This window comes from Muscardinus avellanarius, assembly GCF_963383645.1.
Source record: "Muscardinus avellanarius genome assembly, chromosome: 7".
Classification (NCBI taxonomy): Eukaryota; Metazoa; Chordata; class Mammalia; order Rodentia; family Gliridae; genus Muscardinus; species Muscardinus avellanarius.
The window spans coordinates 102,948,585-102,972,640 of record NC_137793.1 but is presented as its reverse complement, the minus strand read 5'-3'; the positions used below and the strand labels follow the sequence as shown (position 1 = coordinate 102,972,640).

The 24,056-nt window shown below is 39.2% G+C and overlaps 1 protein-coding gene across 4 annotated transcripts in view; it reads right to left on the bottom strand.

The window, feature by feature from the left end:
• EDEM3 (ER degradation enhancing alpha-mannosidase like protein 3) overlaps positions 1–23,492 on the bottom strand; it is a gene marked incomplete at both ends in the record, with an annotated part of 66,827 nt that extends 43,335 nt beyond the window's left edge. For all 4 annotated transcript variants that reach the window (XM_080699001.1, XM_080698998.1, XM_080698999.1 and 1 more), the window contains 6 exons: positions 690–843; positions 2,193–2,305; positions 6,806–6,845; positions 7,977–8,077; positions 18,321–18,366; positions 23,332–23,492. In XM_080699001.1, the coding sequence (XP_080555127.1) occupies positions 690–843; positions 2,193–2,305; positions 6,806–6,845; positions 7,977–8,077; positions 18,321–18,366; positions 23,332–23,492 (615 nt within the window). The remainder of the gene's footprint in view (positions 1–689; positions 844–2,192; positions 2,306–6,805; positions 6,846–7,976; positions 8,078–18,320; positions 18,367–23,331) is intronic.
• Positions 23,493–24,056: the final 564 nt, after the last annotated feature.

Below are 24,056 nucleotides of genomic sequence, written 5' to 3'. Positions count from 1 at the left end.
TCCTGCTTTGGGATTTATTGATGTATTTTCGTGGTACTGGGAATGGAACCCAGGGGCATTCTACCTCTGAGCTATACCCCTAGCTCTACTTTATTCTTTTATTGTGAAACAGGGTCTCATTAAACCGTGGAGGGCTTCACTAAGTTGCTGAAGCTAGTTTCAAATCTGCAATCCTCCTGTCTCAGCCTCCCAAGTACTCGGATTACCAACATGCGTCACCACGCCTGGCTTTGGTCTTCAGAATACTACCCACTACTTTAGGTTTGCCTCCTACATGCCTGCTACTCTCATTCGATCGTCACAGACATCTTGTGCGGTCTCACCAGTCCGCTTCCTCTCACCCTGCTGTCCATGTTCCCTTGGTGCCGCCTCCTTCAGAGTGCCTACTCTCACTGCTTCAACTGCAACTCTGCACCCACAGCTCTGGCCTGAATCCTGGCGTCTGCTTCTCCCTTCTGCAGCACAGTCTAATCCGTTACGCAGAGACACCACAAAGCTTACGGGAATCTAGTTTTCACATCCCTCAAATCTAACTGAGCTGAGACGCCCACGTAAACTCGCTAGACAGCTCTGAAGCACTTTTCTTCGGCTCCAAGCAGGTGAGGAACACTGGCTCTGATCACAGAAGCTCCTGTCACCTGCACACAGGAAGCACGTAAAGATGGTGGCCCGCCTGCAGAATCACTCACTCTCGGGTACGGGAGGCCGCTGGTCGTGTTGAAAGCCGGCAGGAGCTTGTAGCCCAGCTGCTTTGCCATCTGGAGCAGCTCGTCATTGTACCACTGCATGTACTCGCCTTTGTCTTTCAGCATGATTGCCAGGGAGTGTCCACCCAAAAGGCCCCTGGGGTCAGAGATGAAACGTTATCCACACCGTACACAGGCCTAACAGTACCACATCAGCAGGTCTATGTCTCTCATTATCCACAGGTTCATACGTGAGGAAAGACCACAGAAGACCTAATTCTTTACTGGCTACTTATTTCATGGCAAACTATTCTATTATAGCCAACTTTTTTTTGTGTGTGTGGTACTGGGGATGGAACCTAGGGACATTCTATCTCTGAGGTACACCCCCAGCCCTATTTTTTATTCTCTATTTTGAAACAGGGTCTCACTAAGTTGCAAAGGGCCTCAGTAAGTAGCTGAGGCTAGCCATGAACCTGCAATCCTCCTATCTCAGCCTCCCAAGTACTGGGATTCCAAGTGTGCACCACCATGCCCAGCTTCAACATAATTTTTAAAAATCAAATGTTTTATGTTTTTGTAAAGTAGCATTCTTAAATATCTTTCTTAAAACTAAGAACATTCTAGACATTTAATAAATGTGATAGACTAATTTAATAAATTTATAATTTTATTTATTTATTGGGGGGTGGTACTGGGGGTGAAAACAGGGGCTTTTCTACATCTGGGCTATATACTCCCAGATCTATTTTATATTTTATTTGGGAACAGGGTCTCACTAAGTTGCTGAGAGCCTCACTAAGTAGCTGAGGCTGGCTTTGAACCTGTGCGATCCTCCTGTCTCAGCCTCCCAAATATTGGGATTACAAGCGTGCGCCACCACACCAGGCTATAATTTTATTTTTATTATCATGAACTCTTTTAATGTCTTAGTATAAAACTTAAAATTTTTTTAAATACTCTATTAAATACAGAGAATTAATAACCTCTGAAAACTGCTGTTTCTTACATTTAACTGAAGAGTAGGCTCACTTTATCAAAAGAAAATGAATTACAGTAACACAAAGGTAATCATTAAAATATAAAAATTTAGTAATGCTGAAACCAATTTTGTAATTTCATTGTTTTAATTATCTCAAGAGCACTTCAAATTGTTTAGTTGAAAGGTAATCCTATAAATTCAGTTTTATTTAGCTTCTCTGCAAAAGGAGCTTGGCTAAAGTTAGAAAACTATGTAAGCTCGTGAAAAAAAAGCAAACCTGTGATGTAGTGATTACAACAAACGTACAACCTGTAATTTCATTTTACACAGGGATTACCTTTAATTTCGGTCACCACTACTTCCAAAACCTGCTGTCTTGATTGCGATTATCCCACACTCTGTGGTATAATAAACCTAAGTTTTATCTTTTACACATAAGAAACTTGTTTATTAGCTTCATAAACAAACAGTATACCCTAAGATTTTGTTATTAAAATTATAGCGTTAGTGTCCGGCATACTTACCCAAGAACTCTGATGTTTGTTTCAAAGACTGATACAACTACATCATTATCTAAATTAACATCTCTTAAAACTTTTCTCACCGCGTCTTCAAATTCTTTAGTTTTATTTAATACCTAGGAGAAAAAAAATTAGGAATAAAGTTCTTCCTTCCACATTAAGGAGAAATAGCCTCAAAATGAGCTACTAGAAGCAACTTTTAAAAAGTAACATAACATGATAAATATTTTCCTTATAAAAATGTGATGATGTCTAGCAATGAAAATAATCAAGTGTCTAATTATACTATGTTTATACACTTCTTTTAGGGACACTGAAATATCTTTAGGACTTTCAAACAATCATTTAAAATATGATACTGGTTCCTTAGTACAGGTTGAGTATTTCTAAACCAAAAATTCAAAAATTGTAATGCTCTAAAAGTGTGAGGTTTTTGAGTTCTGACTATCACATTGGCACCATTCAAAATTTTTCAGATTTTGGAGCACTTCAGATTTCAGGTTTTGGATTAGGAGCCAAAAAAGAGTAAAGACTATGAAAATAATCCAAAATACAAAAAACCTCTCTAACACTTCTATCCTACACATTTCATATTACATATGATAAAATCAAAGTTAATTAAAATATTAATTTGTTGTTTTAAATATATATGTATTTCTATACATGAATTCTGGTTCTTTCACTCACTATCTGTGTGATCCAAGCCAAGTTACTTCAATCTCTGAACCTGTCCCTTCAACTACAGGAAGAAGAAATGCCCACTCCCATAGTTTTCTTAAATGAGCTAATGTTACATGAAGTGTTTTTCGTGGTCTCATGTGTTTAATATCATCACTATTACCATGCAGGTCTAGGATCCGGACTCAGTAAGAGGTCCTGCAGAGCCCCAGGAAGGGCACTGTTGCTTTCATTGCTCAGCATCCAGTATGGCTGCATAATGAGATGCTATTTAGAGACAAGATGCATTATTACAAGTTTACCTTTATTTGACCGTTTAGTCTTTTCATTTGATATTTTGTAGTAATTTTCACTTGATTTGATACTTTCATTAAAAATTCTAACTTAGGTACAATATATTCCATAAGGATATGTGCCTAAAATTCAAGTTAAAGTAAAATTTATGGTCAGAAATCTAAACTGAAGTTGACTACTTTCTCCTCTCAATCCTGAAATCCACATGGACTCTGCAGCAATGAATACAAAGGCGTATGGCCCAACTGTCACTTTTAGAATGAGACATAACTGGTCTACTCCTCCCACCGCCCAAGCACAAATGCTTTTCAATCTTACGATTTCCCCCAGTCTCTCTCCTGAGGATGTTTCCCTCTTCAACTCTTCTAACCTATGCTCAGACTTCCATCTGCATGTATTCCTTTAAGGTCTGAGCTGCTTCTCTAACTGAAAAACAGCTTTCTTTCCTTCTCTCCAAAATCAAAACAATCAAGAATAGAACCATTTATTTCTTCTTTCTTTCTTTCTTTCTTTTTCTTTTTTTTTTTTTTTTTTTTTTTTTGGTGGTATTGGGGATGGAACCCAGGGCCTTCTACCTCTGGGCTACACTCCCAGACCTATTTTATATATTTTTTGGAAACAGGGTCTCGTTAAGTAGCTGAGAGCCTAAGTACCTGAGGCTGTGAACCTGCGCGATCCTCTTGTTTCAGCCTCCCAAACGCAGGGATTACAAGCGTGCACCACCACACTCGGCTTAGAACCATTTATTTCAAAAAAGAATACGTGTAGAGAGTATTAACTTTGTCCATAATTAGCTAGAAAACTCATTCTAATATCTTCATTATTTAATGAGTTTTTAAAGTTCCTGGTTGATCACAAAGGATGAATCCAGGTCCATTCTCTCCCCATTATCTTTGTTTCCTATAGATTTTTTTCTACAGATTTCATGGTAAGGTTGAATTTAAAGGTACACTTGAAGTTTTGGTGCTTGACTCCATGATAATCAGTAGAAACTCGATGGCTAGGATTTTGAACAGTTTAAACTTGAAGATCCAACTCTGGTAATAGACATTCTATTTTACATAGTATGGTATAACCAAAATAAAAATGGCAGAGTTGTGTACACTACTACAATGACATGAACTATTAGTATCTTCAAATTCCTAAATCACAAATTAAAAACTAATCACAAGTAAAGGCAAAGTTAATCAGACACATCAGTGCTTGGCCTCACAAAATGTACAAGATGGCATCTTTCTAAATGTAAGAAAACACCGGGCGAGGTGGCGCACGCTTGTAATCCCCGCGCTTGGGAAGATGAGACAGGAGGATTGCGCAGGTTCGAAGCCAGCCACGCTGGCTTAGGAGACCCTGTTTCCAAATACAAATGTAAAAATAGGTCTGGGAGTGTAGCCCGGAGGTAGAAGGGCTTCCAGGAACCCCAGTACCACCAAAATATAAATAAATAAATAAATAAATAAATAAATAAATAAATAAATAAATAAAAAATAAATGCAAGAAAACTTTCATGGTGTTTTAATATCCTCTGATTCTTCTGTTTAAACCCAGAAAAGAGCCAGGCATGGTGGTGCATGCTTGTAATACCCGCATTTGGGAGGCTGAGACAGGAGGATTGCACAGGTTCAAAGCCAACCTCAGCTACTTAGTGAGGCTCTCAGTGACTTAATGAGACCCCATTTCCAAATAAAGTATAAAATAGGTCTGGGAGTATAGCCTGGAGGTAGAAGCCTCTGGGTTCTATCCCCAGTACCACCAAAAAGTAAAAAAAATAAATAAATAAACATAGAAGAAAAAATTTAAGATAATGATAAAGATTTGAAATGACCCTCTATTTTGAAGCTGTGATGTTATACAGTAGGTTACTTTGACTATTCCCACTTGAAAAGACTGAAACTTACAGATTTACAAAGTATCATTTTTTAAAATATTCTTAACTTTATTGATCTTTATTTCTGACTTTTTTGTTCGGCACTGAGGATGAAACCCAGGGGCATCCTACCTCTGAGCTACACCCCTAGTTCTATTTTTTTTATTCTTTATTTTGAAACAGGGTCTCACTGAGTTGCTGAGGGCCTCACTAAGTAGCTGAGGCTGTCCGCGAACCATAATCCTCCTGTCTCAGCCTCCCAAATGCTGGGATTACAAGCATGCGCCACCACGCCTGGCTTATTCCTGGCTTCTTTTGAAGATAGCTTCAACAAACAGACATTATTTATTTGATTATGAACCAAAGATTTTTAAGAAATAATACAGTTGCTAGGGATCAACATCTACTCTAGCCTTCTAAGGTAAAAGACAGGGGCTTAGAGAAGTGAAATCATTTGGCCAAGATCACATGTATCAGTATCACATAATCACTTCTTGTCACTCCCACTGCAAAGAGCCACGGCAGAGCACACTACGGCCTCACTACTCAGTGTGGGGTCCCTAAGCACCATGGGCAGCATTTCAGGACGCAGACTCTGGGCCCCCATCTTGGATTTACTGGGTCAGAATCTGCACTAGGTGACTTGAGCACAATCAAGTTTACAAAGTACTGCATAAAGCTGAGTGTGGTGCCTCCCAGGATATTTTCTGTATCTTTTTCTCTTCCCCTATTTACCAAAAACCTAGGGCCACAAAACCAGAACAAGGCATAGGAAATTCCCTGCTTATAGTTATTATAATATAGCTTGCATATTCCATTAATCTCTAAAAAATGAAGTTGTTACTTTCAAAACTGACCTGGCTAAAAAGATCTAAACAACTGTGGTTTTCTCAACAATGGCTGCATTTTGAAAGGAAACATGAGAAGAAAAAAAAAAATACAAAAATGCCCAGCCTCACCCAGAACAATTACATCAGAATAACTTGAGCAGGTAATCTTCCTAAGTGGCTGTAAAGCTGAGAATCTTTGCTTTAAAAAATAACTCAGTGAAAAAAGAATATAGAAATAGTATCAGAAAGAAAAGCCTGCTTCTAGACACTGTCTTTTGTTTTTTAAATACTAATCAGCACTTAGGACATTAATTCAAAGCTGAGAAGTATGCACTAAGGAAAATCTTCAAAAAAGCCTGCTTTTATGCCACAGTGACCTAAAAAGTGACAACTGGAAAGGTACTACATTCAGGATTCCAGGCACTGGGACGGAGCTCAACCCTTCCCCTCCGCCATCACAAACAGTTCTGAACTAGAATTAATCAAAACAATGTCTGCATCACATGAGGTTGAAAAGGAAAAACAAGAAGTCATTTACATAGTACTAAGAACCACTGCTGGGAAAAATAAATAAATTTTTGTTTATAAATACTGTCTAAAGAGATCATAGTTTAACAATTTCAGTGTTATTGTAACCTGTCATTATGAAACAAGAATATCAATTTTCCAAAATTACTTTCTCCCAAAATATCAAATACCTTCTTATCAAAGGGGCGTGGGGGAGCACCTTCCTAAGATGTCATCACATGAGCTGACACCCCAGCAATTGACATTCACTTGGCATTACCAACTCAATACTGAAAGACTGATTTAAAGCAAAGATCTGAACATCTTAATTTCTGAAGGCTCTGTCTCATATTTATACTATGTTGATTTTATTTATGATACCTCAATGTGCATATTAGGAAATTTATTAAATAAGTAAACCCAAGAAGAATCAAACCTACCACAAGAGTGTCCAAAGAATCAATCAGTGTCAGGGAAAACCTAAGAAACAAGTGAGACACACAACGTGAGCGTTCTGGACAGTTTGTCCATGAATACAATAAGCAGGTCTATCTACACCCCTCTGACCGCAGCCTGTATAACTAGCACTTCCAAGTACCTACAAGGCAAATGTCTATAAAACACTGGGAAAATCTGAAGTCTTAGTATTATACACATCTTTAAAGATACACAAAAATATCAGCCCTTTTGAAAACAAATGAAACTATTAAAGCAGCAACACTAAGTAATGTCTCGACTTTATATACATTTTTAAAGCTACATAAAATTGTATATATTTTAAAGTTATATCCAGCTTTGACAAGCTAACTTTAAGGAGTTTAGTGATTAATGTTTATAAAAGACAAGAGAACAGAATAAAGGGGCTTAAAGTAATATTTAAAGAAGTCTTTAAAATTTAGTCAAGTCCCAAAAATATGATTGCAAATTGCCTCTAAGAAGCCTAAGACTTGGGGGGTACTTTCACTTTCTCTTTCTCTCTCTCTCTCTCTCTCTCTCTCTCTCTCTCTCTTTCTCTCTCTCTCTTTTTTTTTTTTTTTTTTTTGGTGGTACTGGGGTTCCTGGAAGCCCTTCTACCTCCAGGCTATTCTCCCACACCTATTTTATACTTTTTTATTTTTGGAAACAGGGTCTCCTAAGCCAGCGCGGCTGGCTTCGAACCTGTGCGATCCTCCTGTCTCTGCCTCCCAAGTGCGGGGATTACAAGCGTGCACCACCATGCCTGGCGTACTTTCTGTTTTAAAAATATTTTTCTTGGGCTCTATAATCACACATAATAGTGGGGTCCATTAGGACACATCTGTAACATATACTGCGTGGTTTTTCATTCTCCCTGACCCCCTTTGCCTCCCTTCTCCCTCCCCCTAGTAGACTTGAGTACTTAGGGGTTTTTGTTTGGTTTGGTACTGAGGATTGAACCTAGGAGCATTCTATCTCTGAGCTATACCCTGAGCCCTATTTTTTATTTTGAAATAGGGTCTCATTAGGTTGTTGAAGCTGACCTCAAATGAAGCTGCGACTCCTGTCTCAGCCTCCCAAGTCGTCGGACTCCCTGTGCGCTGCTTCCCCCCCCCCCCCCCGCTGACGTGGGCACTTTGAAATGCCCATACTCACTTTCCCAGGGCATCATCAACATCGCCACGACTTGGCTCCTGGCCTCTAACTCGACCTCTACAGGTCAAAGGCATGAGTTCATCAGCTGGGTAAGCATGTTCCTGCAAAGAAAACCTTATTACTAATTTGAATTATAGTATACCAAATGTCACCTTTACTATTTTTTCCATTTTTTTCTATATTTACAACCAAAGGAAGAGAATTCTTTATGTGACACTTTGCATTCTGATCAGGAACCTAACTGCTAGGGATCCTTGGGTGCAAGCTTCACTTTAGGGAGCTGAGGCACAACATTTTTCCATAGCTTCTCCATGCCTGAGTTTTTATTTTGATTCTTCTCTTGGCTGCCTGATATCCTCCGGATTGTTCCCATGAGTTTGTTTTAAACATATTCTGCATTTTCCGTTTTGCTGGTACTCCTGGGTTAGGCTGACTCTTAGCTTAATTTTACTTGAAGAACAATCTGTATGGTTATGAAATACCTAAGACATAAGCCAGGTGTGGTGGTGTACACGTATAATCCCAGTACGTGGGAGGCTAAGACAGGAGAATCTCAGGTTTGCGGCCAGCCTCAGCTACTGAGTGAGACCCTGTTTCAAAATAAAGAATAAAAACAGGGTTGGGGTTTAGCTCTGAGGTAGAACGCCCCTGGGTTCCATCCCCAGCAACACACACACACGCACGCACACACTACCTAAGACGTGCTCTGTCATTCTGAAATCTGAAAATACAGTTCTGCTTGCATTCATGAGTATCTATCGTTCTAGCAAAGTTCCTTAGCCTGATCTTTTATGCACTGTGACTAGCTTTAATTACTTCAATATATGATTCTTAATTCTTAAAGTTCAGCAAAAATACTCCCAGTTACATGCCCAACTCTTTCCTCCTGCCCCTCAATCAATTATTGAGATTTTAAACTCTTAGTGCATTAGCAGAAAAAAAACAGAACCGAAACTAGGAACAATTAACACCTAATCAACAGAAAAACAAAAGACAAAAAACAAAAAAATCCTCAAGTTTTAAACCAGGCTAAAGAATACAAACACTATTAAAGAATGCAAACATTCAACTATTTAGAAAAATTAAGGCCCTTATGATGATTTATACCATGAAGAAAGGATTCCTGGCAAAAAGTGTTTTAATATCATTAGAACCCACGGACAGCCACCAAATTCTCAATTCAATACAGTACTTTCTAATTTTTTTAGTATATATTCTAATTTTGCATTTGTCAATCCCAATTTCCAAGAATACACTTCTTATTGCTTTAGAGTTTTGTTTTAACACATAAGTAACACTTAGAAGTCAGGAAAAGCAAAGTTTTTTTTTGAAGTTGCTGATATATTTTGAAAGGTACTCTGTAAAAAGATCATTCAAATGTTAATTTGGTTGTAAAGTTCCTTAATATTTTAAACCACTGCTTTAGAAAACTTCTGCACTCCTATTTTTTAGGATTTTACAAAACAGACACAAACACCTCTGTCTGAAATTAAATACAAATTCAAACTCCAAATTAAATATGAAAATTCAAATCCTGAACATACCTAGAAAATAAAAATATTACTACCAAGCAAAGCAGAGTAGTACAGTAAAGAATTTTTGAACTAGGTGTAAAAATACTTTATGTTCCTTTGTCTTAAGATTAAAGATAAAAATAAACCACAACCTTTTCTTTGGGTTAACCACAAAGCAAACTCCAGCGTGTTTGCATAAATCCAGAGTAGTGCATACGTGGCAAACAGCCTTACGAGGCTTCAAACTTCCTGGGTATTTGAAGTACAGCAATGCCTCCTCTTCAGAACAAGGAGTAACTGATTCATGTCAGTATGACTCGGCCATGAAAACGCTTAGTAATAGTCATTCAGAAGTAAAATTCAGGTGATGGGAGGGCCCTATATAAGTAGAACATGTACCCAGTGCAAAGGAGCAAGAGTAAATTAAAATGAAACAAAGTAGCCAGGCGTGGTAGTGCACATTTTGTAATCCCAACATTTGGGAGGCTGAGACAGAAGGATCCACTTTCCTGGCCAGCCTCAGCTACTTAGTGAGGCCCTTTACAACTCAGTAAAACCCTGTTTCAAATTAAAGAATTAAAAAAAAATAAAATAGGGCTGGGGGTGTGGCTTGGAGGTCAAATGCCTCTGGGTTCCATCCTCAGATCCAAAAAAAAAGATTATAGCAGAAGCCCGGCGTGGTGGCGCATGCTTATAATCCCAGCATTCGGGAGGCAGAGACTAGAGGATCAGAGTTTGCGGACAGCCTCAGCTACTTAGTGAGGCCCTCTGCAACTTAGTGAGACCCTGTTTCAAGATAAAGAATAAAAAATAGGGCAGGGAGTATAGCTCAGAAGTCCAATGCCCGGGGTTCTATCCCCAGACCCGCAAAAAATAAATAGATAAATAAACAAAATAAAAAGATTATAGCAATAGATATAGAAAAGCACCTGGCAAAATTCATTACCATTTCATTATAAAAATTAACATTCTAGGAAGAGAAGGGAGTTTATGCTGATAGAGAACATCTATGAAAAACCAACAGCTAACTTTACACTCAATAGTAAAAGACTAATTGCTTTTTTCTGTAAAATTAGAAACAAAGCAAAGACCTCACAACTTCTTTTCAACATACTACTGGAAGTCCTAGCCACTGTCATAAAGCAAGAAGAAGAAATAAAACATATAGATTGAAAAGGAAGAACTAAAAGTCTATTTGTAGATGACATGGTTGACCATATGAAAATCCTAAGAAATTTACAGAAACGATTACTGGAAATAACAGGTGAGTTTGGCAAGGCTACAGGATATAAGGTAAATAAACAAAACAGACAAAAAGTTGTTGTATTTCTGTAACATCAATAGACAAGTACAAATTAAAATTAGAAAAACCATAGTTTACAATAACACCAAAAATATAAAATGTTTATGGATAAATTTAACCAAAAATGTACAAAGACCTATATACCAAAAATTATAAACTGTTGCCAAGACATTAATTAAGGTCTAAGTAAATGAGCAGAGACACTATATTCATGGATTTGAAGATTCAATAGTTAAAAGTCAGTTCTCTTCACATTTTTCTACAGATTTAACATACCCCAAATGAAAGTTCAATGGGCTTTTTTTTAACAGAAATTGACAAAGCCATGTGTGGTGGCGCATGTTTGTAACCCCAGCATTTGGGAGGCTGAGACAGGAAGATCTCGATTCGCAATCAGCTTCAGCTACTCAGTGAGCAACTCAGTGAGACTCTGTTTCAAAATAAGGAATAAAAAATAGGGCTGGGGTAGACTGGAGGTAGAATGCCCCTGGGTTCCATCCCAGTACCTCAAAAAAACAAAACTGACAATGTGATTCTAAACAATTTTGAAAAAGAAAAAACTGAAAGACTTATATTGCTTGGCTTTAGAAGTTACCATAAAGCTATAATAATTAAGATAATGAGAGATTAGTGTAAGGATATTTACATTAATAGAATAAAATACAGGGTCTAGAAAGAAATATATATAGAGAGAGAGACACATCCATACGGGTTACACATACACACATACACATATATGGTAATCTGATTTGTTTTTACATAAGGGTCAAAATAATTCAGTAGGAAAAGGATATTCTTTTCAAAAAATGGTGTTGGAAGAATTACATATACACATAGAAAAAAATGTAAATTAACTTTTGTCTCATACCATATACAAATATCACCTCAGAGTGGGTTTAAGTCTAAATGAACAAGCTAAAATTATAAAGTATAAGAAGAAAAAAAAAACTTTGTGACCTTGGACTGGGCAAAATTTTTTTAGTTAAGAATAAACAGAATGAGTCATAAAAATGATAAATTGGACTAGAGAACAATTTTAAAATATTTGTGCTTCAAATGTCACTGTTAAAAAATTAAAAGCCAAAGTGCATACTGGAGAATATATGTAGAAAACAACATGTGATAAAGGACTAATATCCAAACTATATAAAAATTTACAACTCACCAATAACAGGACAAATGATCTGATTTTAAAATGGAAAAAAGATTTGAACAGAGGCTCTGTCAAAAAAGATACACGAATAGCAAGTAAGCACATGGGAGATTTTCATTATCATTAGTCATCAGGAAAAATCAAATGAAAGTCACAACGAAAGACCACTACACACCCACTAGAATGGCTAAAATTAAAAACTGAAAATACCAAGTGCTGGAGATGCGTAGTAACTGAAACTCATGCAGTGTCAGTAGCAAGCACAAAATGTTACAGCCACTTCAGACAAACTTACCACATGACCTAGTAATTCTACTCCTGGGTGAGAAATCTATGAAAACACATGTCTACAAAAAAAAAAAAAAAAACTGGCACTCACTGGTCCATAGCAGCTGTAAAGCAGACCAGGAACAAGCCATCTACTCATCAGTTGGAGAGTGAATAAACAGTGTTCTAGCAAACCAACTCAACACTATAGAGCATAAAGATGAGCTTTGATTTACCTCCATCAATGGACAAAACTCAAAAGCATTGTGCTAGACAAAAGAGCCTCACTCAAAGACCACCTACTGTATGATGCCATGTGTATGAAGTACCAAAAAAATGGAAATCTACAGTAACCAAAAAAATTAACACAGATTAATATTTATCAGGTCAAATATGGAGAAAAGGAATTTTCTTGACACAAGTAAAAAGGGAATTTTGAAAGTGACAGAAATGCTTTATATCAAGATTGTGTTAGTACGTAAGTAATTACATATAACTGTCAAAACTTAGAATGGTGCACTAAAATTGGAATATTATAGCCAGGCATGGTGGCACACGCTTGTAATCCCTGCGCTTGGGAGGCTAAGACAGGAGGATCGCACAGGTTCAAAGTCAGCCTCAGCTACTTAGTGAGGCTCTCAGTAACTTCGTGAAACCCTGTTTCCAAATAAAGTATAAAAAATAGGTCTGGAAGTATAGCCCGGAGGTAGAAAAGCCCCTGGGTTCCACCCCCAGTACCACCAAAAAAATAAATAAATAAAATAAAATAAATTGGAATATTATTACTTATAAATTATACCTCAATAATATTAGTTAGAAATACTTGGGGTTACTAAATTAACTGAAGTACTGAAATGTGGTTATAAAACATTATGAGATAATATAATAGAATTTCTCGTGTACGTCAGTAAGATTTAGGATTCTCTAAAAGTAAAGGTCAAGGAACCATGACTGACACATGACTGTCTTACAAGGTCTACATGAAAAGATTTAAGTGCAGTTCCCCAATACTGGTACTTCTAAAATACTTTATTTACAGATTAATCTTCATGAAAAAAACCTGTTAAAAAGAAAAATCAAGTCGTTTCAGACAGGGAAGATGAAAAGGCTCTGGAGATGGATATACAATGTTGATGTACTGAATGCCACAGAACTATATACTTTAAGACAGTTTCTTTGGAGCCAGGCGTGGGGGCGCACACCTGCAATCCCAGTCCCTGGGAGGCTAAGACCAGATGCTTGTATGTTGAGGTTTGAGAACAACCTCAACAACTTAGTGAAGCCCTCAGCACCTTAGTGCGACTGTCTTAAAATGAAAATTAAAATGGAACTGGAGGTGTAGCTCAGAGGTAGAATGTCCCTGGGTTCAATCCCCAGTACCACCACCACCACACACACACACACACACACACACACACACACACACACACACACACACTTTCTTTGGTTCAACAGTAAGGACTAATTGACTATTTCTTTTATGAAACCAAACTTAAAAGTATTTGCAATGTTGAAATTGAGTTGGGGAGTCGCGAAGGAGGTAAATACCAGCCAAGTTATCAAAATCTGCTTTAATCAAACCTGGCACCTTCGGAAGTTATCTACGGACCATGGGGGAAGGAACCGATGAGCCACACAGTCAGCAGAGTCGCACAGTGGAGTGGAAGTACTCATGTTTAAAGCTGGGGGAGGGGGGGGTTAGCAGTGCGAGAATGCCAATTCTCTTATGACATCCAGAGTCTCACGATGCCTGGAGTCTGTCTCATGATGTTTGGAGTTTCGAGACACCTGGAGTCTCTCAACATCTCCACTCTGGCTTCCGGGGTTCTGCCTCCTGTCCCCGCTGCGGGGTCCCGTGGGGGAAGGGAGGGACCCGACCTATCAGTATTAGGTATGATTTTACTAAAGGAAATTGTGCTGAACAATTCTTTCCAAGTCTATCTGTAAGCTTTAGGGCTCTACCAAAGTACAATTTTTGCTTATAAGAGTTTGAGTTATCTTCAGTATGCAGGAAAAGCATTATGATACAAATACCATATCAGAAAGCTCAGATCCAAAATGGTTCTGCATTTGGGTAGCACAAATACATACCATTTTGTCACCTAAATTAATTTGCAAACTGAACTCAGAATAAATAGTAAAAAAAAAAAAAAATGGTACTAGAAGCTCTAAAGTAATTGTGGTCTGGGGTTAAGTACAGTCACACAAGAACTGCCCAAATAAACAGCAAATTTCATGTTATTTTGGGAAAAGAGAGTTATCTATGTAGGTCACTGTGGGTAAACTACAGTCTGGTCAGGGTGGGTGCTCTGTCAAATAATTGTTATAATATGAATAGTTAAAACCTTAATTAATAAAAATGAGAAAATCCCTGGATATAACTACAGGGATAGCAGAAATGTAGTAAACTACCTAGAGTTGGTAGGCCATTTTCCTTGAGAAATATACCCTTATAATACCAGTGGTTGGGAGCCTGGGACAAGAGGATTGCAGGTTCCCGGCCATCCTCAGCAACTTACTGAGACAATGTTTCAAAATAAAAGAATAAAATAGGGTTGGGGGTTTAGCATAGCTCAGAGGTACAATGCCCCTGGTTCCATCTCCAGCATCACAAAAAGAAAGAAAAAAAGAAACAACCCGAAGAGAACCTTTTATTTCATTAACAAAAAGAAAAAAATAAGCCCACAGGACACATGCCCAGAATAGGAAAGACTGTGTGTGTTTTAAGGAAGTTCTCTGCATAATCTGAAGGATGAGTTCTGGGGTAAAGCCTAAATGAAACAGAGGGCATTTCAATCTTAGGCAGAGGACACAGAAAAGCATTAGTAGTTACAATCAACAGCAGTTAGTAGCAGGGAAGCAGTAAACTCTTAGGTAGTGCTTCCTGTTTGTAAACACTAGTTCTCAGCACCACACTGCGCAAGCAAACCATGGTCTCCATTGTACAGAGATGGGGAAACAGGCTCAAGGAGATTAGGTAACTCTCCCAGTGAAACCCAGCTAGTAGGTAGCACCGTCACCTCACGGCAGCCTGTTTCATGTCCAGAGTTTATGTGCTTTTTCTTTTTTTTCCCTGGTACTAGAGACTGGACCTAGGGGCACTGCACCTCTGAGCTACACCCCCAGCCCAATTATACTGCTTGGAAACAGTCTTGCTAGGTTGCTGGGAGTCTCACTATACTGCTGAAGCTGGTTACCAGCCTGTGATCCTCCTGCCTCAGCCTCCCAAGTACTGGGATTACAGGCATATGCCACAATGCCCAGCTAAGTTTTTCCCTTTATTCTATTATATTGCCTCTTTAGAAAATAACATTGTTTTCCTGGGAACCAAGAAGATTAAAGGAATTGTTCTGTCGGCTAGACTAGAAATTAATATTAGAAAGAACTACCATGAAATAAGAGAAAGCTTTCAACATTTATTAAAAGCCCGCCACGGTCAGGCACAGGGCGCAACTGACTAAAACAAAGGAGATCTAGGTCCCAAAATTCACCATAAACTTGATTTTTAAGGAAATTTATTAAATCATTTCTTTGAGTTTAAAAGGCAAAGATATATTACAATACTCAAATGCAATAAATAAACATAATTAGATTTTATCTTCACAAGAATTCAATTTATTTCCAAAAAAAGCATTTAATAAGCATTTATGTTTCAGGTACTATGCTAAGCATAGAATATATAAAAGTGGATCGACTAAAAGTTAAAAATAAATCATCTTTGTTCTCAAAAACCTTACAGTCTACAATAATCCTTTGCAATGATCTCAGTTTTTATCACTAAGACACTGCTGAGAGGCGTTGACAGGTCTGCGTAGGGTCCAAGTAGTGAAGAGCTGTTCCAGGATTTCAGCTTAACACAACTGAACCCTAAAACTAACATTTTTACTCGAGAGCAAGCTAAGCTCAGTGTTTCTGATTGTGGGAAGAAGAAAAAAATTTAAACTGACTTCAAATAACAAATAAAAGGCACCTGAATTTCTCTTTAATAATTTAGAACTGTGTCCTGTTAGTTGAGAACTTGAAAAAGGCAACAGTAAATTCTAGACTAAATCTTGGGTTACAGACCACTCAGAGACTGAGCACAGCACAAGTGCATTCCAAGTCATGCATGTTGTAAAATCGTTGCACTTTTAAAAATATGCACTGCAATGGTCTACACAAATAGGTATGGCCCCACCAGAAATATGGAAGAGGATATTACTTCCAGAAGTTCTCAGGCTTTGCAGTGGAAAGCTCTCTCATTTAGATTTCATAAGTAGTTAGTTGTAGCAAAAATATACCCAGTTGGGTCACAACTGAAACTGCCCTCAGCACCTGCTCTGCACAAACCATTCAATCTATTCTATAGTGGGGAAAATGTACTCATCTAACCTTTTGCTATTTACCTAAAAGGGACAAGAAATTAAAGGCAACATGCTTTACAAAGAGAGGCTCCCATGCACAGCAAGACATGCTGAACTCATCCAGCTGTACACTATCTTAAAACGCTGCGTGTCTGAGGAGACGATGGTTTGCAGGGCACAGCACGAGTCCATTCGGCCGTCTCGAAAGCCCCAGTCTACAACTGTTAAGTTACATTTGATGAATTAACTAGGCCACAAATGATCTGAAACAGTATTACAGGAATACCTGAAGTCTTGAGACATTCATTAAAAACCATGTTTCCAATATATTTACATCCGAAACTTCATCGCCATCATATTCTAAATAATTTACTATTAAGTCAAAAATGTACTCTCACCCAATGTACAGTATAAAAGAGAACAAGGATTATCACATATAAAACATGTTTAAAAAATACAAAAATGCATAAAATATATACACTTAGATGTTCACAGATAACAGTAATGATGTTGATGTATGAAGATATTTGATTACTATAGAATAAAAATGGAATCAAAGACCTATACCTGTTTAAAAAAAAATACTTTACCTCTTGAAAAATGTTTAAAGCAGAATTAAAATTAGTTATCTGCCAAACTTTTGCCAAATATATTTGAAGAAAGTGCTAGGGATCAAGCCCAGGAGCATTCGACCTCTGAGCTACACCCCCAACCCTATTTTTTATGCTTTATTTTGAAACAGTCTCACTAAGTTGCACAGGGCCTAAGTAGCTGAGGTTGTTCGCAAACCACAATCTTCCTGTCCTAGTCTCCCAAATGCTGGGATTAGAAGTGTGCACCACGACATCCAGCCCTTTTTAAATTTTTGTATTAAAATAGGGTTTTGCTAGGGTGCTAAGAGTCTTGCTACATTGCTGAGACTGTCCTTGAACCTGCAATCTTCCTGTCTCAACCTCCCAAGTACTAGATTTATAAATGTGTTCCACCACACCCAGCTGCCGACTACTATAAAATGTAGCCTTACATTTTATAGACTGAAATCATAAAAGAAAATCTGCTGGCATATTTTTGGGTTTAAAAAAGGCTAGTAAAGGTCATTCTTAAGACAGGTTGATCATTCTTTTCAAAATTACAGAAATATATAGCAAAACTTTCTTTTGAACTCTAAAATTTGCTTGCTATTTCATCTACACTGTTGTACAACAAATCTCCAGAACGTTTCATATGGTGAAACTGAAACTGTATTTCATCTTAAGAGAGCTCTAAAACATTTTAAAGCAGTACAAATTAGCATAGCAGAACACAAAATATATTCAGAGTCCACAGGGATATAACTTAGTCAGAGGTAGGTGATAGCTTATCTCTTTCAAGCAGTAGTTTTCTGCAGACAGCGTAAAGTAATATTAAAAAGTTTTCTTTTAAATTAAGAGAATTTCCCTTAAAGCCAAAGATTTTCATGTTTACAGCTGCCATATCTAGCTATACAAAGCACTCAATGAACACTGTTGGTAGCACTCACTCAACACCCAAGGAAACTGCTTAAATACAAAGCTATATAACCTGATTTAAATTTATTCCTGCCTATTCAATAAATTGGTTCACTGAGAATCACTACCAGGACTATTATTAGCTTATATTTCCTCCGACTTTTAAAAACTTACTGTAAAAGCATGTGCTAGAGATTCAGGTTTCAAGATTCCCAGTTGACTGTGCTCACAAAATTAGCTCACAGAAATGATATATAAAGGTAAGCTTTCTACTTACCATATAGTTACCATAAGCATGATCAAACATTTCCAGTACTTGATTCCTAATTTTGAAAAAATAAACAGAGAAAAGTTAAGTATGTTCTATTGTGTTCCAAAAATTTAATTCTCACTCATAAAAATATAAAAAAATGAAAAAAATTCAGTAGAAGGAGATATAACAGAGTTGGAAAATACAGCACTTAGTAGACAAGTTTTCATAAACTCATCACAAAGACCTGGGCCAAACCTTTAGTAATTTATATAAGATTCACCTTTTGTCTTAAGAAAACTATTGAATGACATATTCATGATAAGAGGGAAGGAAATCTGATGCTGAAAAACAATTATCATACCTCTTAACATAACCCTTTAACATATGTGTCTTGAAGCGGAAATACTGCTGGAAAGCCCCCAAGAAAAATGTTTACTGGTACCATTTATTGCCATCTTGTGTGCTTTACTAAGAGAGAGAGGTGTGTGTATGTGTGTGTGGAATTAAATAATATTTCATCAAGCCTCTGTCTTTCCACTTACACTGAATATAACCACTAATGCCTAGTGTAAGTATATACTTATTAACATGTGTGTCACATTTACAAAAGATAGTTTGTGATGCATTCTAGTCCATATATATATATATATATATATATATATATATATATATATATATATATAAAGAGTACTCTCTAAGTAATCTAAGGCTGAAAGGAATTTATGTGTTTTGGCTAATTTGTTTACAAAAATCTCAGGTTTAAAGTGGAGAATGAGGATTTACCACATCAGATTTACTAAATCAAAAGCTACAAGGTTGAAAATAAGACCAGTCTCTCAATGAAACATATTCAGGGGCTTAAGTGCTATAAGAAAAACTATAAGGGTTAATGTAGGGCCAGACGAGGCCAAATCTCTCAATAATTAGCAAAGCAAAATGGCTAAGCAATCTTACAGAAAGAACTGAAAAATAAAAGTGTTTTTAAAAATGGCTGTTTGCCAGGTGGGTAATCCCAGTACTATGGAAGCTCTTCTTTCTCCTTCCCTGAAATGAAACTAATACAAGATCAATGCCAAGAGCCGGGTGTGGTGGTGCACGCTTGTAATCCCCGTGCTTGGGAGATGGAGACAGGAGGATCGTGCAGGTTCGAAGCCAGCCACGCTGGCTTCAGAGACCCTGTTTCCAAATAAAAAGTATAAAAATAGGTCTGGGAGTGTAGCCCGGAGGTAGAAGGGTTTCCAGGAACCCCAGTACCACCAAAAAGCAAAAAAAAAAAAAAGATCAATACCAAGAAGTAGAAATTCCTGTCATTTCTACAGGATTACGGATGACATAAGGTTTAACTTTGCAAGCACTGATTTTCCAAAATTATAAGTAAATCACAACTGCATACTACTTTCCAGTCCTTGTATTTAAAGAGAGTATGATCAGCAAACCTCACAGCACATACTTCCATGGGGACATATTTAATATCTAGCTGCTCTCTGTCCTAAGAAAGTCATGTAGAAGTCCAGAATGGTACAATAATAACTACATTAGGCAGAAAAAAAAAACATTTCTGTAAGGTTTTATATCTATTCAACGACTATTTAAAATATATTAAAAATCAGATTCCTAGTTTAAAATTATGTCTTTCTTCAAATCATTTCTCCAAGTCAGCTACCTGCCAACATCTATAGTGACTGGGTTGCCTTATAGTCATTTTCGAGTAAAAAGATAACAGTAACAACATCTGCCCTAAACATTTAAGAACAATGACAAAAAAAAATGTTTTCTAAGAAAGATATGATCAAGTAAATTATCTACAAACTACAAGCAACTGAGCAACTGCTTACTATTCCTAGCAATCCTGCTCTTTATTATGTTTCGTTTGGGGGAGTAGGGGAAAGGGTAGGACATTGTCTGCTCTTTATAAATCATTATTTGAGCTTTAAAAAAAATCACAATGTAAAGCTAACGATTCACAGTTCAGTTTTCTCAACATTTCCAAAGGAGAAAGTAGTCATTTATTTGTGGTTTATAGCTCTGGACTCTTACTCCACCCTTACTATAAGCCTAAATAATTGTAATTTTACTTTTGTAAATGATCTCCAAATTTTAGCTGAAATCATGGCTAGTCTTGTCTAGCTTAAAGTTCATTCTAGGGATTGAAATTGATCAAATGATGCTATGTGCATGCAAGAGTATGCCACAATGAAACCCACTATTTTGTGAAATTTTATGCACTAACAAAAATAATTTTATTTATTTATTTATTTTTTTGGTGGTACTGGGGTTCCTGGAAGCCCTTCTACCTCCGGGCTACACTCCCAGACCTATTTTATATTTTTGAAACAGGGTCTCTTACGCCAGCGCGGCTGGCTTCGAACCTGCGCGATCCTCCTGTCTCCGCCTCCCAAGCGCGGGGATTACAAGCGTGCGCCACCACGCCCGGCCACAAAAATAATTTTAAAAAGGGGAAATGCAAAAAAGTAATTTGGTTAAGAATTATGAGATAACTCATTTTTAAAATGAGTTATCCAATCATTTTTGTATAGATTTTTTTAACAAAAAAAAAAAAAGGAAAAAGAGCCAGGCATAGTGGCATACACTTATAATCCCAGTACTCAAGGCTGAGAGAGAAGGATCACAGGTTTGTGGCCCGCCTCAGCTATGTAGTGAAGTCCTCTGCAACCTTAGTGAGAACCCATTTCAAAATAAAGAATTAAAAATTAGGGCTAGGGTTTTAGCTAGGAGGTAGAATAACCCTGGGTTCAATCTGTAGTGCCACAAAAAATAAAAAGGGAGAAATAGGAACTGGGTGTAGTGGCATACACCTATATCCCCAGCCCTTGAGAGGCTGAGTCAGGAGGATCGCAGGTTTGAGGACAACCTCAGCAAGTAGTGAGACTCTCATCAACCTAGCAAGACCCTGTTTCAAAATAAAGATAAAATAAGGCTGAGGTTATAAATTGGAGGTAGAGTGCTCCTGGGTTCAAGCTCCAGCACCACACACATACACACACAAATAAAAAGGTAAAATGAAGAAAGGTGATGAAATAGCTGTCATCGTTAGTAGCCTGGTGGTTCTCTTCCACGGCTTAGTTCAGCACAGTGCAAAGATTATGGGCTCTGGGGTCAGGCCTGATTGTGAAAACTGGTTCTGCCCATTTCTAGTTTGCAACTCTGAACAAGTTAATTTTAAATCTCAATTTCTTTACTTACAAAATGGGGATCCTAGCCACCTCCTGAAGAAATAGGGAGGATTACAGATAACATATCTTTTTTTTTTTTGGTGGTGGTGGTACTGGGGATGGAACCCAGGGGCCTTCTACCTCCGGGCTACACTCTCAGACCTATTTTTTAGGCTGTCTTAAGTCAGCTGAAGCTGGCTTCGAACCTGTGTGATCCTCCTGTCTCATCCTCCCAATCGCGGGGGTTACACCACGGGGGGCTAGATACATATCTTAAGTGTTCGCAAAGTGGGGTATTTAGTAAAAGTTATCAATGATACACTAAATTCCTCAAGAAAAAATTTAAGACACTTTAGAGTTTAAAGGTAATTTTGTTTTGGATGTTGATATTTGATCTTTTTCCCATTATGTGACCTTTATTGAATCAAAAAATTAACACAAGATTCTTGCAATGATTTCAATAAAGAAGTATACAGATTAAAACTGGATGGTCCCAACTCCCTTACATCCTAATACTAGGAGATAATTGTCTTTTCACGTTTTTCAGAGCTTAGACAATATTTTTCTTTAAAAAGATAAGATAAAACCCGCTGGTGTAGTGGTGCACGCCTGTAACTCCAGTACTTGGGAGGCTAAGACTGGAGGGTCACAGGATCAAGACCAGCCTCAGCAACACTGGGGGACTCTCAGTAACCTGATGAGACCCCGTCTCAAAAACAACACATACATTAAAAAAAAAAAAAAAAAAAAAGGCTGGGAGTGTAGCTCAGAGGTAGAATGCCCTGGGCTTGATCCCCAGTAAAATGCACACACCCAGGATATGGTACTATATATAGATTATTCTACATCTTGTTTTGTTCTTGTTTTTTGTCTTCGGAATACATCCTGGATATAGCCTTCTAATGACAGATCTTCTGCATGATATTTAACCATTTCCCCCCAACAGTTCAGTTCTGTCAAATACACACCCCTGTATACCTACCTCTACACTAACACTGCTTTGTTTATGAGGATTAGATTCCTGGAGAGACGACTTACAGATCAGAGAGTATGCACAATTGAAACTTCAGGAGACAATGTCGGTAACTTACATGAATTTATACTCCCACCAAGGTTTGTTGTTTTGAGGGGTTTTTTCCTCAAGTCCTAAACTATCTAGTACTGTATCCCTGTGTTTTGTATTTACATTTCTGATGGGTAAAAAACAGCTAACATATTTGAATCTCTCTCTCTCACATTTATGTGGTTGAGTAACTTTGTTTGGCCATCTGCATTTCCTCTTCCCTGACCTAACTGTTCACGCTTTTTGCCCATTTTCTATTGGTCCTCGGCTTTTTTCTTACCCATTTGTGGGATCTCGTGTGTATTAGCATTATTGGCCGAATTACACGCTATAAACCTAACCAATAGTTTTATGACACTCTCAAGACTGCTGAAAACTACTCTGAGTGAAGTATACTTAATTAGGGCTTTTGAATAAACACCATCAAATAGCCGGCACTATTATGAACATGCAGGGCAGGCAAACACCGTGCGGACACAGTAAGATTTGTCAAGTTCTAATTCCAAGTGAATGCCCGGCCCCCTTTCACCCCGAACAGGTGTAAACACCATTTCCTTAACTAATTTGGGATGGGCGACACCTTCCCAGCCGGGCGCTCTTTGGGGGAGACAGACATCCACCCAGCGCGGGCTCCCGCGGGCCAGGGACACGCCGCTGCGCGGACTGGGCTCGGCCGGCCTCCGGGCGACAGCGCCGAGGCCCCTCCGCCCTCCCGGGCCGTCCGCGCCCCTCACCCGGCCCGCGCGGCAATGACAGCTCCGCCGCCCGGGAAGCGCAGCCAGGCTGCCCGCGCCCTTACCCGAGCCTCTGCTTCTCCTCCCTGCTCATGGGCGCGGCCCCCGCCGTGCACACGGACGTGGCGGCCACCAGGCAGAGCGCGGCCGCCGCCGCCACCAGGTTCCATGGCGCTCGCTGGGGCACCGGGGACGCAGAGCCCCGGCCGCCGCCGGCTTCGCTCATGGCCCCGCGGATCCGCGCACGCGCGGCGGCTACGCCCGGGCGCGGGGACACATCGCCGCACGCCGCGGGCGACGGGGCAGCGAGCCGGGCCGAGGGCGGGACGCGGAGCGAGGCGGGCGGCCGCCGGCGCCGAACTGTGTGCCCAAGCCACCGAGCCGGTCCCCAGCGCCAGCGCCGCCACCGCCCTCCCTCGGCGGCCCGGAGCGCCGCCCCCGGCTTTCCGGTGTCGTAGTCTAGGAAACCGCCTCCGCCCGCGCGACTTCCGGGTGCGGCCGGCGCCGCCGCGCCTCCGGGCCAATAGCGGCCTCAGCGCAAAGGGGCCGGCCCCGGCCGCCGGAGAGGGCATTGGCCCGGAGAAGCGAGACGTGGACAAAAGGCGGGACCCGGGCGGGCCCTGTCGCTCAGGCACTCCTGGGAGCCGCGAAGTGGCCGTCTGGGAACTACGGGTCCCGGCGTGCCCCGCTGGCGCCCCGGCTCTCTCGCAGTCTCCCTCGCAGCATCCCCGGTGCTGCTCCGCCTTGGCGCGGCGCGCTGCACTCTGGGACTTGTAGTTCTCCGGGGCGC